The sequence below is a fragment of the Mus caroli genome, unplaced genomic scaffold (genome assembly GCF_978045245.1).
Source record: "Mus caroli unplaced genomic scaffold, Mus_caroli_1 scaffold_14, whole genome shotgun sequence".
NCBI classification, from domain to species: Eukaryota; Metazoa; Chordata; class Mammalia; order Rodentia; family Muridae; genus Mus; species Mus caroli.
Genome location: NW_028227269.1, coordinates 99425998 through 99444151, shown reverse-complemented (window position 1 = coordinate 99444151; position 18154 = coordinate 99425998). Strand labels below are relative to the sequence as shown.

The 18154-nt window shown below is 44.9% G+C and overlaps 1 protein-coding gene across 1 annotated transcript in view; it reads right to left on the bottom strand.

Annotated features, from left to right (window-relative positions):
• Window positions 1–18154, bottom strand: part of LOC110288505 (cation channel sperm-associated auxiliary subunit beta-like) — a 239931-nt gene that overhangs the window by 39437 nt on the left and 182340 nt on the right. Inside the window, exon 18 of the mRNA XM_085830619.1 lies at window positions 830–1023. Within this exon, the coding sequence (XP_085686745.1) occupies window positions 830–1023 (194 nt within the window). The remainder of the gene's footprint in view (window positions 1–829; window positions 1024–18154) is intronic.

Here is an 18154-nt window from a genome sequence, read left to right as displayed (position 1 = left end):
ATCTCAGGAAGATCATCTGCTAGTTATTAGCTTGCTGGCTCCTGACAAGTCTCACCATATAGTCTTAGCTAGCTTGGAACTGGATATCTATACTAGATTGCCCCGAAACTTACAAAAATCTGCCTGCCTCGGCCTTTGCCTCCTATATGCTAGGATTATAGATATTGTATCATCATTCCTGACATCTTTTTAATGGTTATAAATGTTTTATTCAAACTATATTTTTCATTGACAAAAAAATCTCATTTTCTCTTATTTCTTCTGAGTACTGTTAAAAACAAAATAAGTCTCACTGTAATAAATAATAAACACTATTTATTTAAATATATTAATGAAGTTATAAGTATATTTTGTTACATTATGAACAACTGATCCTGTAACTTAAGTTATCTGTAATCTTTGGTTGATTTTCAGTTGGACTAGAATTTGGTAATAACTACGTACTGAAATGGTAGAGTATTTGCCTAATATAAACAAGGATTTAGTTTCAATCTTCCAGCAACACACACATATATCCACATATTCTCACACCCATATGCACATATACATACACACATAAACACATACATACACAAACACATACATACACATGCACCCACACATTCATACACATGCACACACATAAATACATACATAAACACATATACACATATATATACAGACACACACATTCCAAATACACATACATCCATATACACTTATACATATGCATATACATACACATTCACACTCATATTAAAACTATTACATTAAAAAGAAACACATAATCTTCTCAAAATGTAACTTAAATTTTGAAGCCAACAGAGATAGGTTATATTATTACACTTACGTTTTGATAGAAGCTTAAGTGTGTAGAATATGTTTCCAGAATATGTAATTTCAAGATCACTAAGTAAACAAGGGCTGTCCTTTGAGTCCTCCATCCCAAAAGGGTCTATTACTTCTGTGTGAATAGATGTCTGAAATCCCGCAGGCTCGTTTTCATGTACAAGTACATTTCTGATATAAGCAACTCCAAGTTTACTAAAAACAAATTAACAAACATTAAAAAGAATGGATATCCAAGTGACTTTAAAAAGCAGGCACAGTAATGTGTAATTTAAAAATAAAATATACCAATATTAGGATTGGTAATAGCAATATACCAGCGAACAAATTACTATTTATCCAACAGTTGTTCAAACTTTTTAGCTGTTGGCAAAATGACATATACAACATAATTTTTCACACTTCAAGTGAACAAAATTTATCTATACATTTGGCTATCTATTTATCTATCATCGTTTAGTGCTAGGGATCAAATCTAGAACTTCATGAATATTAGGCAAATGCTAAATCTCCATCCTATAAATATTTTTAAATATCAGCATTCAGAAGAGATGATACTTGAATGAAAATAGATGTGCGTTCACTGTTAATATGAATATAAATTAAGAAAAGTTTCCTGGGGACTCCGCCGAACTTAGGAACTTAGTCTGCACAGGTGAGAGTGTGCACCACAGAGGCAGACAACTTCTGGGACAGGCGGGAGCCACAGAGCCACTGAGGCAGCACCCTTTTGGGGCCACAGATATCCGGCACCCTCCCAGCCAGAGGGCAGTGGTCAGCCCTGCACAGGAGCCCTCTGCCTCAGGGGCAGGGAGCGCCATCTTGGCTCCGGGACTCCAACGCACTTAGGAACTTAGTATGCACAGGTGAGAGTGTGCGCAGAGAAGCTGTCAGCATCTGTGACCTGCCAAAGCAACACAGCATCTGGGAATGGTCCTGTTTTGGGCCTTCTTCTTTGGCCAGGAGGAGGTCCAAACACCAGATATCTGTGTACCTTCCCTGTAAGAGGAGAGGTTGCCAGCAGAGAGTGCTCTAACCACTGAAACTCAGAGGAGAGAGCCTGTCTCCCAGGTCTTCTGATAGATGGTAATCAGAATCACCAGAAGAACAATCTCTAAACAGAGACAACTATAACAACTAACTCCAGAGATTACGAGATGGTGAAAGGTAAATGTAAGAATCTTACTAACAGAAACCAAGACCACTCACCATCATCAGAACCCAGCACTCCCACTTCGCCCAGTCCAGGACACCCCAACACACCCGAAAAGCTAGACCTGGATTTAAAAGCATATCTCATGATGATGGTAGAGGACATCAAGAAGGACTTTAATAACTCACTTAAAGAAATACAGGAGAACACTGCTAAACAAGTAGAAGACATTAAAGAGGAAACACAAAAATCCCTTAAAGAATTGCAGGAAAACATAACCAAACAGGTAGAAGACATTAAAGAGGAAACACAAAAATCCCTTAAAGAACTGCAGGAAAACACAACCAAACAGGTGATAGAATTGAATAAAACCATCCAAGACCTAAAATGGGAAGTAGACACAATAAAGAAAACCCAAAGTGAGGCAACGCTGGAGATAGAAACCCTAAGAAAGAAATCTGGAACCATAGATGTGAGCATCAGCAACAGAATACAAGAGATGGAAGAGAAATCTCAGGTGCAGAAGATTCAATAGAGAACATCGGCACAACAATCAAAGAAAATGGAAAATGCAAAAAGATCCTAACTCAAAACATCCAGGAAATCATGGTACGTTCTCCAAAATTGACCACATAATTGGTCACAAAACAGGCCTCAACAGATACAAAAATGTTGAAATTGTCCCATGCATCCTATCAGATCACCATGGACTAAGGCTGATCTTCAATAACAAAATAAATAATAGAAAGCCAACATTCACGTGGAAACTGAACAACACTCTTCTCAATGATACCTTGGTCAAGGAAGGAATAAAGAAAGAAATTAAGGCTCTTCCGGCCGGACCAGCACCGGGGTAGCTAGAGCGCAGGGTCTGCTGACACCCGCCAGCTACCCATGACCCCCGCCACAGGATTTTGAGACTGCTGGTGAGTGGAACACAGCTTCTGCTCCAGTCCAACCACGCGGGACCTGAGACTGCTTTAGTTGAGGAGGCAGAAATCCGGCCTGAGTAGGGCCACAAGCCTCTTCCAGTCAGAACAGCACCGGGGTAGCTAGGGCGCAGGGTCTGCTGACACTACCAACAACCACCACCACAGGATCTTAAGACTTCTGGTGAGTGGAACACAGCTTCTGCTCCAATCTTTAAACAGTGACAACGACAACAACTAACCCCAGAGATTACCAGATGGCGAAAGGTAAACGTACTAATCTTACTAACAGAAACCAAGACCACTCACCATCATCAGAACCCAGCACTCCCACTTCGCCCAGTCCAGGGCACCCCAACACACCGGAAAAGCTAGACACGGATCTAAAAGCATATCTCATGATGATGGTAGAGGACTTCAAGAAGGACTTTAATAAAACACTTAAAGAAATACAAAGGAACACTGGTAAACAGGTAGAAGACATTAAAGAGGAAGCACAAAAATCCCTTAAAGAATTGCAGGAGAACACTGCTAAAGAGTTACAAATCCTTAAAGAAAAACAGGATAACATAATCAAACAGGTAGAAGTCCTTAAAGAAAAACAGGAAAACACATCCAAACAGATGATGGAAATGAACAAAACCATACTAGACCTAAAAAGGGAAGTAGACACAATAAAGAAAACCCAAAATGAGGCAACACTGGAGATAGAAACCCTAGGAAAGAAATCTGGAACCATAGATACGAGCATCAGCAACAGAATACAAGAGATGGAAGAGAGAATCTCAGGTGCAGAAGATTCCATAGAGAACATCGGCACAACAATCAAGGAAAATGTAAAACGCAAAAAGATCCTAACTCAAAACATTCAAGAAATACAGGACACAATGAGAAGACCAAACTTACGGATAATAGGAGTGGATGAGAATGAAGATTTTCAACTCAAAGGACCAGCAAACATCTTCAACAAAATTATAGAAGAAAACTTCCCAAATCTAAAGAAAGAGATGCCCATGAACATACAAGAAGCCTACAGAACTCCAAATAGACTGGACCAGAACAGAAATACCTCCCGACACATAATAATCAGAACAACAAATGCTCTAAATAAAGATAGAATACTAAAAGCAGTAAGAGAAAAAGGCCAAGTAATATATAAAGGAAAGCCTATCAGAATTACACCAGATTTTTCACCAGAGACTATGAAAGCCAGGAGATCCTGGACGGATGTTATACAGACACTAAAAGAACACAAATTCCAGCCCAGGCTACTATACCCAGCCAAACTCTCAATTAACATAGATGGAGAAACGAAAGTATTCCACGACAAAACCAAATTCACATATTATCTCTCCAGGAATCCAGCCCTTCAAAGGATAATAACAGAAAAATAAACAATACAAGAACAGGAACTACGCCCTAGAAACAACAAGAAGGTAATCCCTCAACAAACCTAAAAGAAGACAGCCACAAGAACAGAATGCCAACTTTAACAACAAAAATAACAGGAAACAACAATTACTTTTCCTTAATATCTCTTCATATCAATGGACTCAACTCCCCAATAAAAAGACATAGACTAACAAACTGGCTACACAAACAAGACCCAACATTTTGCTGCTTACAGGAAACTCATCTCAGAGAAAAAGATAGACACTACCTCAGAATGAAAGGCTGGAAAACAATTTTCCAAGCAAATGGTATGAAGAAACAAGCTGGAGTAGCCATTCTAATATCTGATAAGATTGACTTCCAACCCAAAGTCATTAAAAAAGACAGGGAGGGACACTTCATACTCATCATAGTTAAAATCCTCCAAAAGGAGCTATCAATCCTGAATATCTATGCTCCAAATACAAAGGCAGCCACATTCATTAAAGAAACTTTAGTTTCTCAAAGCACACATTGCACCTCATACAATAATAGTGGGAGACTTCAACACACCACTTTCACCAATGGACACATCATGGAAACAGAAACTAAACAGGGACACAGTGAAACGAACAGAAATTATGAATCAAATGGATCTGGCAGATATCTACAGAACATTCTATCCTAAAACAAAAGGATATACCTTCTTCTCAGCACCTCATGGTACCTTCTCCAAAATTGACCACATAATTGGTCACAAAACAGGCCTCAACAGATACAAAAATATTGAAATTGTCCCATGCATCCTATCAGATCACCATGGACTAAGGCTGATCTTCAATAACAAAATAAATAATAGAAAGCCAACATTCATGTGGACACTGAACAACTCTCTTCTCAATGATACCTTGGTCAAGGAAGGAATAAAGAAAGAAATTAAGGACTTTTTAGAGTTCAATGAAAATGAAGCCACAACATACCCAAACTTATGGGACACAATGAAAGCATTTCTAAGAGGAAAACTCAGAGCTCTGAGTGCCTCCAAAAGGAAACTAGAGAGAGCACACACTAGCAGCTTGACAACATACCTAAAAGCACTAGAACAAAGGGATGCAAATTCACCCAAGAGGAGTAGACAGCAGGATATAATCAAACTCAGGGGCGAAATCAACCAAGTGGAAACAAGAAAAACTATTCAAAGAATCAACCAATCAAGGAGCTGGTTCTTTGAGAAAATCAACAAGATAGATAAACCCTTAGCCAGTCTCACTAGAGGGCACAAGGAAAGCATTCTAATTAACAAAATCAGAAATGAAAAAGGAGACATAACAACAGATCCTGAAGACATCCAATACACCATCATATCCTTCTACCAAAGGCTATACTCAACAAAACTGGAGAACCTGGATGAAATGGACAAGATTCTAGACAGATACCAGGTACCAAAGTTGAATCAAGATCAGGTTAATGATCTAAACAGCCCAATATCCCCCAAAGAAATAGAAGCAGTCATTAATAGTCTCCTAACCAAAAAAATCCCAGGACCAGATGGGTTTAGTGCAGAGTTCTATCAGACCTTCAAAGAAGATCTAATCCCAGTTCTTCACAAACTATTCCACAAAATAGAAACTGTGAAACTCTTTGCCTCGTGAGTGCTTTCAGTCCTCTCGGCCTGCCAAGCAGACTTCACTGGAATGTGCTTAGTATTAATTGATGTAGGAAGGCTCATCCCACTGTAGGCAGCACTTTGGGCAAGTGGATCAGAAGTGTGTGTGTATGTGTGTGTGTGTGGGTATGTGTATGAGCTAGTTAAATGTGAGGCATTGATGTAGCCTGCACATAGACTTTTATCTCTCGAAAGTGCTGATGGCATAGTGGAACAGTGCTCATCCCTAATGGGGAAATAAATGTCAAAGCTATATCACCTCTCTAAAGCTCAGGGAACATTGGGAAATGGAGGACTGGAAAGAATGTAAGAACCAAAGAAAGGGATAAAGTTGTAGGACTCTCTGTTGCCTGCATATAAAATGGGCATTGCCACTTGAAGTTATAGCAGTTATGATTATTCACAAAAGACTCTTACAAAAGTAAGCCTATTTACAATCCCTAATGAAAGTGATGGAGATGCAATCCCCATCAAAATTCCAACTCAATTCTTCAACAAATTAGACAGAGCAATCTGCAAATTCATCTGGAATAACAAAAAACCTAGGATAGCAAAAACTCTTCTCAAGGATAAAAGAACCTCTGGTGGAATCACCATGCCTGACCTAAAGCTTTACTACAGAGGAATTGTGATAAAAACTGCATGGTACTGGTATAGTGACAGACAAGTAGACCAATGGAATAGAATTGAAGACCCAGAAATGAACCCACACACCTATAGTCACTTGATCTTCAACAAGGGATCTAAAACCATCCAGTGGAAGAAAGACAGCATTTTCAACAAATGGGGCTGGCACAACTGGTTGTTATCATGTAGAAGAATGAGAATCGATCCATTCCTATCTCTCTGTACTAAGGTCAAATCTAAGTGGATCAAGGAACTTCACATAAAACCAGAGACACTGAAACTTATAGAGGATAAAGTGGGGGAAAGCCTTGAAGATATGGGCACAGGGGAAAAATTCCTGAATAGAACAGCAATGGCTTCTGCTGTAAGATTGAGAATTGACAAATGGGACCTCATGAAACTGCAAAGCTTCTGCAAGGCAAAAGACACCATCAATAAGACCAAAAAACCATCAACAGATTGGGAAAGGATCTTTACCTATCCTAAATCAGATAGGGGACTAATATCCAATATATATAAAGAACTCAAGAAGGTGGACTCCAGAAAATCAAATAACCCCATTAAAAAATGGGGCTCAGAACTGAACAAAGAATTCTCACCTGAGGAATACCAAATGGCAGAGAAGCACCTGAAAAAATGTTCAACATCCTTAATTGTGGCCTCCCTTCCCCCAGCCTGGAACCTGCTTGCTCAAGGGTGGAGCTACCTGCTCATTCGTCCTGCCACGCCTACTGCTGGACCCTGCCTTTGCTGCTTGGAAGAGGCACACACGTGTTCGTCCTGCTACTGGACCCTGAGTTACTTGACAGGATATTGGGTTCCCTCCCCCTTCCTTTATAACTGAGTGTCTGAAAATAGTAAAATTGAGCTTTGATCAGAATGTTGTCTTAGCTCCATTCTTTCTTCCGCCCCGTCTAGATTCCTCTCTTTTCAGCTCGAACTGCCATTCTCAGTTGAACCATTCGTGTTGTGGACTGCGGGCAGGCTGCAACAGTTGGCGCCAGAACTGGGACCTGAAGAATGGCAGAGGGATGCTAAGAGAAACGACTGCTGTGTGGAGCTCCACAAGAAAGGAAAGGATCTTCGTATCAGAGCATCGGAGCAACGGACAGGTACACATGCTAGCGCTAGCCTAAAATTTCAGTTTTGTAAAGTGTTGCTGAGGATGCGGTAGGATACGAATCAAGTTTGAATCAGTGCTAACCCAACACTGTTTCTGCTTGGGTCAGCAGCTCGTTAATCGGAACTAGATACGGAGACAGGCAGCGTGCCGCAGCTTTTTAGAAAGCTGCTTAGGTGAATGAAGGAAGGGTTTAAAGTCATGGATCAGGCGGTTGTTTTTAGTTTTCAGGAGTTGTTTCAGGCCAGAGGAGTAAGGCTTGAAGTACAATTAGTAAGAAATTTTTTAGATAAGATAGATAGCTGTTGTCCATGGTTCAAGGAAGAAGAAATGATAGATTGTGGAACCTGGGAGAAAGTTGGTGAGGCCTTGAATATCGCTCAGACAGATAATTTTACCCTAGGTCTCTGGGCGCTTGTAAATGATGCTATAAAAGATGCAACTTCTCCAGGGCTAAATTGCCCTCAGGCGGAGCTTGTGGTATCTCAGGAGGAGTGCCTATCAGAGAAGGCCTCCTCAGAAAAAGATCTTCTTAACTCAAAAATTGATAAATGTGGAAACTCTGATGATGGACTGAATTTTAACAAAAATCACTCAGATAGAGGAATTGCCCATTACCTTAATGAGAATTGGTCCTCTTGCGAATCTCCCGCTTCACCTATAGTCACCACTTCGGGAGGTGCTACTCATAGGGACACACGGCTAAGTGAGTTAGAGTTTGAGATTAAGCTTCAGAGGCTGACTAATGAGCTTCGGAAACTAAAAAAGATCTCAGAAGCGGAGAAGAGTAACTCTTCTGTAGTTCACCAGGTGCCGCTAGAAAGAGTTGTGAGTCAGGCTCATGGGAAAGGACAGAATTCGTCTAATACGCTGGCCTTTCCTGTGGTTGAGGTAGTTGATCAGCAAGATGCTAGGACCAGACATTACCAGACCTTGGATTTCAAGTTGATAAAAGAGTTAAAGGCGGCTGTTGTGCAATATGGTCCTTCAGCCCCATTCACTCAAGCATTACTGGACACAGTTGCGGAGTCAAACTTAACCCCCTCAGATTGGAAGACTCTGTCCAAGGCTACCCTGTCAGGAGGAGATTTTTTGCTTTGGGATTCTGAATGGCGAGACGCCAGTAAGAAAACTGCTGCTTCTAATGCTCAGGCTGGTAACTCAGACTGGGATAGCAACATGCTTTTAGGAGAGGGTCCAATTTGGAAAACTAAAATATATACATGTTTGCATTGATACCTGTTCAGGATTTCTCTTTGCTTCTCTGCATACAGGGGAGGCTTCAAAAAACGTAATTGATCATTGCCTACAAGCCTTTAATACCATGGGGTTGCCTAAGCTTATTAAGACAGATAACGGGCCATCTTATTCTAGTAAAAACTTTATTGCATTCTGTAAAGAATTCGGTATCAAACATAAAACTGGAATTCCTTACAACCCCATGGGACAAGGAATAGTTGAACGTGCTCATAGCACCTTAAAGAATTGGCTTTTTAAAACAAAAGAGGGGCATCTATATCCCCCAAGGTCACCAAAGGCTCATCTTGCCTTCACCTTATTTGTCCTAAACTTTTTGCAAACTGACATTAAAGGGCAGTCTGCAGCGGAACGCCACTGGCACCCAGTTACTTCTAATTCTTATGCATTGGTAAAATGGAAGGACGCCCTGACTAATGAATGGAAGGGTCCGGATCCAGTTCTAATCTGGGGAAGAGGCTCGGTTTGTGTTTTTTCACGAGATGAAGATGGAGCACGGTGGCTACCAGAGAGATTAATTCATCAGGTAAACACAGATTCTGTCTCTTCTCGTAAGTATCATTCTAAAGACTAAAATTCCTCTTGTGCTTAGAATTCAGCTGGGAGTGGAAACTCCCAGAAACGCTGCTTTCCTCTGAGCCAATTCCCCTACTGGAGGCCGGAGATTAGCTTTAGCTTTACAATTTGCATCTAAATAAAGTACCTTGACTTCTCCAAACAGAAAATTTACAGTGCTACTCTCTCATTGTTTAGATTTCTTTCTTTTCTCAAGCAGGTCAATCTACATTCTCCGGTTCTCCACCCCTAAGAGCAAACAGGTGGTACTCCTAATCTCCCTTCCAAGGACATCCCAGCATGTGGCTTTCAGTCTAAGATAAGATTTAGATTTACCAGTGAAAGAGGAAAATTACTGGACACCTGAACTTTTCCTGAGTTCTCTTACCCCTCCCATCTAGAGATTGTTCCTGGAACACACCTGAACTTTTTACCTCAGAGTACATTCTTGAACTCTTCACCCCAGAGTCCGACCCCCTCCCAAATGAGAACGGTTCCAGGAGCATTTCTGAGATAAGGGTCTCCTGGAACGAACTCAGTCCAACCCCTTCCAACTAAAGACTATGCCAGGAACATTTTTGAGATAGGGGCCTCCTGGTACTACCCCAGAATGTTCCAATAGATCAAGTACATTGCCAAAATATAGGACACGACCCCTTGGTTATGTAAAGCCCCTTGGCAGAACACCTTGGTGACGTAAAACTTGTACTTTTCCCCTGGCTATTTCCTATAAAAGCCTGTGAAAAGTTTGGGCCAATTGCCGAATCTCCTCTGCACCTTGCTGGCTGCATGAGTTTCGACCCCAGATATCTGGTATATGTGCTTTTTATGTGCTTTCTTGTCGTTGCTGTATTAAATCTTACTCTCTATACATCTTAAGTTCGGTCTCAGTGTCTTCTTGGGTGCGCGGCTGTCCCGAGGCTTGAGTAAGTGCCTCCCTTTGGGAGTTTTAGAGTCTTTCATTTGGTGCGTTGGCCGGGAATCAGCGCGACCACCCAGAAGTCCTGGACCCACTCAGAAGTAAGATTTACTGTTCTGCTTTGGTCTGGTGTCTGTGTTCTGATAGTTTCTGAGAGGCCAGGTAGGCTATTCTGTATCTGGTGCGATCGCAGTTTCGGTTTTGCAGACGCTCAGTGTGCAATGTGCACAGTGAGACCGCGTTCCGGGTAGGAGCGAGGGCTGTGGATAAGGACAGACGTGTCCAGGTGTCCACCGTCTGTGCGCCCTGGGAGACGTCCCAGGAGGACAAGGGGAGGACTAAGGACGCTTAGTGGACCCCTCTGGAGACCGGGTGGGTCTCAATCTGTGCGAGATCGTGGGTTCGAGTCCCACCTCGTGCTTCAGGTCGCGAGATCGTGGGTTCGAGTCCCACCTCGTGCCTCGGGTTGCGAGATCGTGGGTTCGAGTCCCACCTCGTGCTTTGGTTTTCTCTTTGTCTGTCCATTCTCGTGTCTGCTCTTGTTGTGTCTGCTATTATTCTGGAAATGAGACAATCTGCCAAAATGAGAGTAAATGTAAAATCTCGCCCCCGTCAGGAAAGGGAGTCGATGTAGAATCCGACCCCGTCAGAAAATAGCGTTTGGCTGGTTGTGTAAGTCCAGGCGTGGATGAGTGTGCTTGTTTGTGGCCACGTGACAGACTGGGTGTGTGTGTGTGTGTGTGTTAACCTTTTGTCGACTGTAGACTTGGACTGATGTCAGGACAGAATTTGTCAGCAATGGTTTAAAAAAAAAAAAAAAAAAAAAAAAAAAAAAAAAAAAAAACACCAGGCCGGTCCTCCCCAGGCTGCTCAAAAGAGCTCTGAGATTGCAGAGCTGGGCTAAAAATTTCCGGCTTTGGCGGCGCAGTTGGGGCTTTGATAGCAGCAGTGGCGCTGAGGTTCTGAGTTCTGCAGACACAGCAGCAGCAGAGGCTGTTTGTGCCCTTCGAGCGAGTTGTGAGAAGCTGGTGGTGAGTGCAGCGGCCTGCCGGTCCCAGAGTGGCCATGAAGCCTGCCACAGCTGGGGAGGGGCCGACTACAGCCGCCGTCCCTCCTTTGCCCCCCCCCCCCCAGAGTCTACCCGCACTCCCTTGTGCCTGCCTGGCTGCGTGCTCCCTCCCCAAAGACAGTGCAGAGAGCACCGGGTGTCTATCAAGTAGTTAAATAGTTAAATTGCTGCCTCTGCCTGCCAAGTGTTTGTTTGCCACTCCCAGGAGTTTACGCCGCATTCCCCGCACTGCAGCGCACGGTGGAGACTCAGCGCTGGGCTCTTCACATCAAAGGATCTGTTTTCAGCCTCTGCCTGCCTCCTGGGTGGGAGAAAGGCTCATTCTCCTGTCCCCTGTATCCTGTCTCTTGTAAACAGAAAAAATTGTGTTCATTTTGAGATATCAGTGGTCTGGTGCAGCCAAATAGAGCTGCACTCCCTTCTCTGCCCCATGTGTTTTCTCTTCTCAGGCTCTGCCCTGAGCTGCTGACAGTGAGTCTGTGAGGGAGATATCCAAGGTAAGGAGCACCTACGAGTCTAACTGCCAGGCTCTGATGAAGGATAGAGGTCTGCAAAGAAGAACTGAGAGCAAAGCTTCAGCAGACTCAAAAGAAATAGGTTAACAGTAAAAAGAGGTAAACTATGAAAAAAAGTTAAGTGACAGAATATAGATGTAATAATTAGATAACATTCAAAGTAAGCAAAGACAAGAAAGAGATATATATAGATAGAAAGAGAGACATTATAGGAGATCTCCATTGCAGCTAAGAAACAGGAGCAAAGAGAGATAAATGACAAAGACTAGAACCTAGTAAAGTGACACTTGCTAATAATACTAGCACTTAGAAATGATCTGTAAAAAATGCTGGTCACAAACGTCAGGGAAACTAGAAAACTTAGTACCTGGCAACAAAAGCCTTTGGCTAAAGATCAAAGTGTTTACTGTCCTAACAAGAAGAAGAGGAGCCCCCCTCATGACAAAACCCTTCACCTGTTCGTGGCTAAAAGTAAAGAGATAACAGAAGGGGTGCTAACACAGAAGCTGAGTCCTTAAAAGAGACTGGTAGCCTACCTGTTGATGCAGCTAAAAAGAGACTGTGTTTTCATATTCCTCCACTGACCAATGCAAAGCAAGTTTAAAAGGTCCCTGGACACTACAGGTCTTTGCAAACTGTGGATTCCAGGTTTTGCTGAATTAAAAAGATAAACAGCCCTTCGTATAAGAAATAAAGAACAACCTTGGATGGCCTTAGACGCTATTGAGACTGCCCTAATGTTGTCCCCAACTTTGGGACTCCTAAATGTGACTGAGAACAAAAGTATTGCCAAAGAGGTTCTTACTCAGAAATTGGGACCCTAAAAGACCAGTGGCACTTGAAAAAATTAGACCTGGTGACTGAGAGATGGCCTGCTTGTCTGCACATAGTGGCTTTTGGTCAGGGACACATGATCCAATTGTTTCCCTGACTGATGGACACATTATTAGAGCTTTTTGTTGACAGAACAAGTGACCTTCGCTTCCCCTGCTAACCTGCTGAGTCTTCACCTACTCATCATTGCTCTGACATTCTGGCAGAAGGAACTTCGGCTCAGAAGGCTGAACTCTTGGCACTAACCCAAGCCTTGCGGTTGGCTGAAGGCAGAGACATTAAAACAAAGAAAGAATTCTGGCCCTCCTAGAAGCTCCTGAATGAGCCGGGTGAGTTGGGGTACCGGGTATCGGCTAAGAAAGCTCAGCTATGTCGCACCAAGGTGACCTACCTAGGGTACACCCTCCGGGAAGGAAAGCGGTGGCTCACCGAAGCCAAGAAAAAGACTGTGATGCTGATCCCAACCCCCACCACCCCGCGCCAAGTACGTGAGTTTCTGGGGACGGTGGGCTTTTGCAGACTCTGGACTAAAGAAAAAGTCCCATTCACCTGGACTGAGGAACACCAAAAAGCCTTTGACAGCATAAAGGCAGCCTTGCTTGCAGCCCCCGCCCTGGCCTTGCCAGATTTGACTGAGCCTTTTATGAGCGGGCTGGAGTAGCCCGCGAGGTTTTGACTCAGACTCTGGGGCCCTGACAAGCTTACCCTGGGTCAGCATGTGACTATACCCACTACCAGAATTTGTTGCTAAATGATCGAGTAACTTTTGCTCCACCTGCTATCCTCAATCCTGCTACCCTCCTCCCCTTGGCGGATGACTCCACTCCTGTACATCAATGTGCTGATGTCCTGGCTGAAAAAAACTGGAACAAGGAGAGATCTGACTGATCAGCCTTGGACAGGTGTGCCTGCCTGGTACACAGATGGCAGCAGCTTTGTTACAGGAGCGGCAGTAGTAGATGGAAAGCAGCTCATATCCATGGGGCCATCTACCAACAGAGGGGGCTACTTACCTCGGCAGGTAAAGATCAAATCAGGCCTTGGCCTGAAAGTTTGACACGGATGGCAGTAGCCTCATGGTTGAAGGTAAGCGGAAGGCGGGGACAGCAGTGCAGCGGTGGACAAAAAGCAAGTGATCTAGGCCAGCAGCCTCCCTAAAGGGACTTCAGCCCAGAAAGCTGAACTTGTGGTTTTGATACAAGCTTTATAAATGACACTGACAGCAGGTATGCTTTTGCCACTGTATGGAACAATATACAAACAAAGAAAGCTGTTGACATCTGCAGAAAAAGACGTTCTCAATATGGATAAATGAGACTGCTCACATAGTCATCAAGAAGATTATTAAAGAAAATTTTTCCAAGGTTCAGAGTGCCAAAAGCAATAGTTGCCCAGGTAAGTCAGGGTGTGGCCAAGCATTTAGAGGTCAAATAAAAATTACATTGTGTGTATAGACCTCAGAGCTCAGGATAGATAAAAATTAGTTTAAAACTCTAAGACAGACCTTGACAAAATTAATTGTGGAGACTGGCATGGACTTGGTGTTCCTTCCCTATGCCCTATTTCTTGATTCAGTTTTACTCTTTTTAAGATCTTTTATGAAACTCCTATGCCCATCATAGTCTCAAATGATGTGTTTAAACTTATGTTGTTAATAATGCTCTGTATGTTAAGTTAAAAGGCTTGCAGGTGGTTTGGTCACAACTGAAAAGGATTGGACTGAGTACGCGGACGACATCGCGCCAGGGATCCCAACAGCCGAGACAGTGAACGAGCTGGGTGCCCCAAGGACATCTCACCAGTTCCAGCCAGAGATCTGATCTACGTGCACCTGCATCATGCCCAGACCCTCAAGCCTCGCTAAAAGGGCCCCTGCCTAGTTCTGTTTACTAATGCTTCTTATTCTGTTTTTGTTCCCATGTTAAAATAGGGTAAATGCAGTATTCTCCGCATAAAAATATAGACTTCTGAAATTCTAAGATTAGAATTATTTACTAAAAGAAGGGGGGAATGAAAGAGGAAAATTACTGGACACCTGAACTTTTCCTGAGTTCTCTTACCCCTCCCATCTAGAGATTGTTCCCGGAACACACCTGAACTTTTTACCTCAGAGTACATTCTTGAACTCTTCACCCCAGAGTCCGACCCCCTCCCAAATGAGAACGGTTCCAGGAGCATTTCTGAGATAAGGGTCTCCTGGAACGAACTCAGTCCAACCCCTCCCAACTAAAGACTATGCCAGGAACATTTTTGAGATAGGGGCCTCCTGGTACTACCCCAGAATGTTCCAATAGATCAAGTACATTGCCAAAATATAGGACACGACCCCTTGGTTATGTAAAGCCCCTTGGCAGAACACCTTGGTGACGTAAAACTTGTACTTTTCCCCTGGCTATTTCCTATAAAAGCCTGTGAAAAGTTTGGGCCAATTGCCGAATCTCCTCTGCACCTTGCTGGCTGCATGAGTTTCGACCCCAGATATCTGGTATATGTGCTTTTTATGTGCTTTCTTGTCGTTGCTGTATTAAATCTTACTCTCTATACATCTTAAGTTCGGTCTCAGTGTCTTCTTGGGTGCGCGGCTGTCCCGAGGCTTGAGTAAGTGCCTCCCTTTGGGAGTTTTAGAGTCTTTCACCAGGAGAGCTAGGGAAGTAGAAATTTCATATATTTACAGAGATTAGTTCTTATTTTGATAGAGATGGGCTTAGTCCCTTAGCTGGCCTCTGGCTTTTCACCCTTGCTGTTACTGCAAGGTGTCCTTAGTTACTCAGGCTAGGGAATAACAGGGATGAGGAGAAAAGACCTCCAGCTCCTATTTTAACCACAATCCATGGTGTTAATACTGACATAATTCTTGGCTAGGCCTTGCTAAATCTGAGGTTGACAAGTCTCATATAGAGACTGCGCATCGCTCAGAACTGCGCTACTGATTCATAATCATATGAATACAGTATGGGTACCGCTTGGCGCAGGAGATTACTGCGGGGGAAGGTCCAGCTTGACCGTTTCTGAGTTCCCTGTGCGACACACCTGATTTGAAGGAGGTTGGTATCTGACTCCAGCTAAAAACCAAAAATACCTAAGGCTCTGCCTCCCCTCCCCAAAAGATACCAAGAGCCACAGATGTGAGTTGTTATAAAGCTCACGGGAGGAATCAGGTCAATGTCCACCCAAGTCAAGGTTAAAGGCCCACTCATCTATGGATGAAAAAAATCATTTGATCACCTCTGTTAAGCATTGCCTATTTAAACTTAATTAATAGGGGGGAGAGAGGTTGGAGACCTTACTGTTGAAAGGGCAAGCCCTTCACTGCCTCCCACCCAAATAAAAAAAAAAAAAGCCAACTGGCCTTGTACTAGGAGCCAGCCAGTCTTACCCCCTTCTCCCTGTTTCCCTGCCTGCCATCCAAAATTGCGGAGGAATATCAGCTCAGTGTTATTCTAAATTTGTTTAGTTAAACTCAGCCAGGGTTCCAACACCCTACTTAAAATGCAAACAGGTAGTTACCTATTCAGCACTAATTAGCATTATAAAGTCAGAGCCTATTCTGTTAGTGGTTTACTAGGATAATAAAGACAGTCTTAAGAATCGCTGCAGGGAGCGCCATCTTGGCTCCGGGACTCCGCCGAGCTTAGTCTCTACAGGTCAGAGTGGGGACCACGGGGGCAGACGGCTCCTGGGACAGGCGGGAGCCACAGAGCTGCTGAGGCAGCACCCTTTAGGGGCCGCAGACATCCGGCACCCTCCCAGTCGGAGGACAGTGACCTGCCCTGCAGGGAGCGCCATCTTGGCTCCGGGACTCCGCCGAACTTAGTCTACAGGTTAGAGTGAGGACCACAGAGGCAGACAGCTTCTGGGACAGGCGGGAGCCACAGAGCCGCTGAGGCAGCACCCTTTTGGGGCCGCAGACATCCGGCACCCTCCCAGTCGGAGGACAGTGACCTGCCCTGCAGGGAGCGCCATCTTGGCTCCGGGACTCCGCCGAGCTTAGTCTCTACAGGTCAGAGTGGGGACCACGGGGGCAGACGGCTTCTGGGACAGGCAGGAGCCACAGAGCCGCTGAGGCAGCACCCTTTTGGGGCCGCAGACTTCCGGCACCCTCCCAGCCGGAGGACAGAGACCTGCCCTGCAGAGAGCGCCATCTTGGCTCCGGGACTCCGCCGAACTTAGTCTACAGGTTAGAGTGAGGACCACAGAGGCAGACAGCTTCTGGGACAGGCAGGAGCCACAGAGCCGCTGAGGCAGCACCCTTTTGGGGCCGCAGACATCCGGCACCCTCCCAGTCGGAGGACAGTGACCTGCCCTGCAGGGAGCGCCATCTTGGCTCCGGGACTCCGCCGAGCTTAGTCTCTACAGGTCAGAGTGGGGACCACGGGGGCAGACGGCTTCTGGGACAGGCAGGAGCCACAGAGCCGCTGAGGCAGCACCCTTTTGGGGCCGCAGACTTCCGGCACCCTCCCAGCCGGAGGACAGAGACCTGCCCTGCAGAGAGTGCCATCTTGGCTCCGGGACTCCACCGAACTTAGTCTACAGGTTAGAGTGAGGACCACAGAGGCAGACAGCTTCTGGGACAGGCGGGAGCCACAGAGCCGCTGAGGCAGCACCCTTTTGGGGCCGCAGACATCCGGCACCCTCCCAGTCGGGGGACAGTGACCTGCCCTGCAGGGAACGCCATCTTGGCTCCGGGACTCCGCCGAGCTTAGTCTCTACAGGTCAGAGTGGGGACCACGGGGGCAGACGGCTTCTGGGACAGGCGGGAGCCACAGAGCTGCTGAGGCAGCACCCTTTAGGGGCCGCAGACATCCGGCACCCTCCCAGTCGGAGGACAGTGACCTGCCCTGCAGGGAGCGCCATCTTGGCTCCGGGACTCCGCCGAACTTAGTCTGTACAGGTCAGAGTGAGGACCACAGAGGCAGACAGCTTCTGGGACAGGCAGGAGCCACAGAACCGCTGAGGCAGCACCCTTTTGGGGCCGCAGACATCCGACACCCTCCCAGCCGGAGAACAGTGACCTGCCCTGCAGGGAGCGCCATCTTGGCTCCGGGACTCCGCCGAACTTAGTCTGTACAGGTCTGCTGACAGAGGATACTCAGAATCCCCAGAAGAACAACCTCTGAACAGAGACAACTATAACAACTCCAGAGATTACCAGATGGCGAGAGGTAAAGGTAAGAATCTTACTAACAGAAACCAAGACCACTCACCATCATCAGGACCCAGCACTCCCACTTCGCCCAGTCCAGGGCACCCCAACACACCTGAAAAACTAGACCTGGATTTAAAAGCATATCTCATGATGATGGTAGAGGAC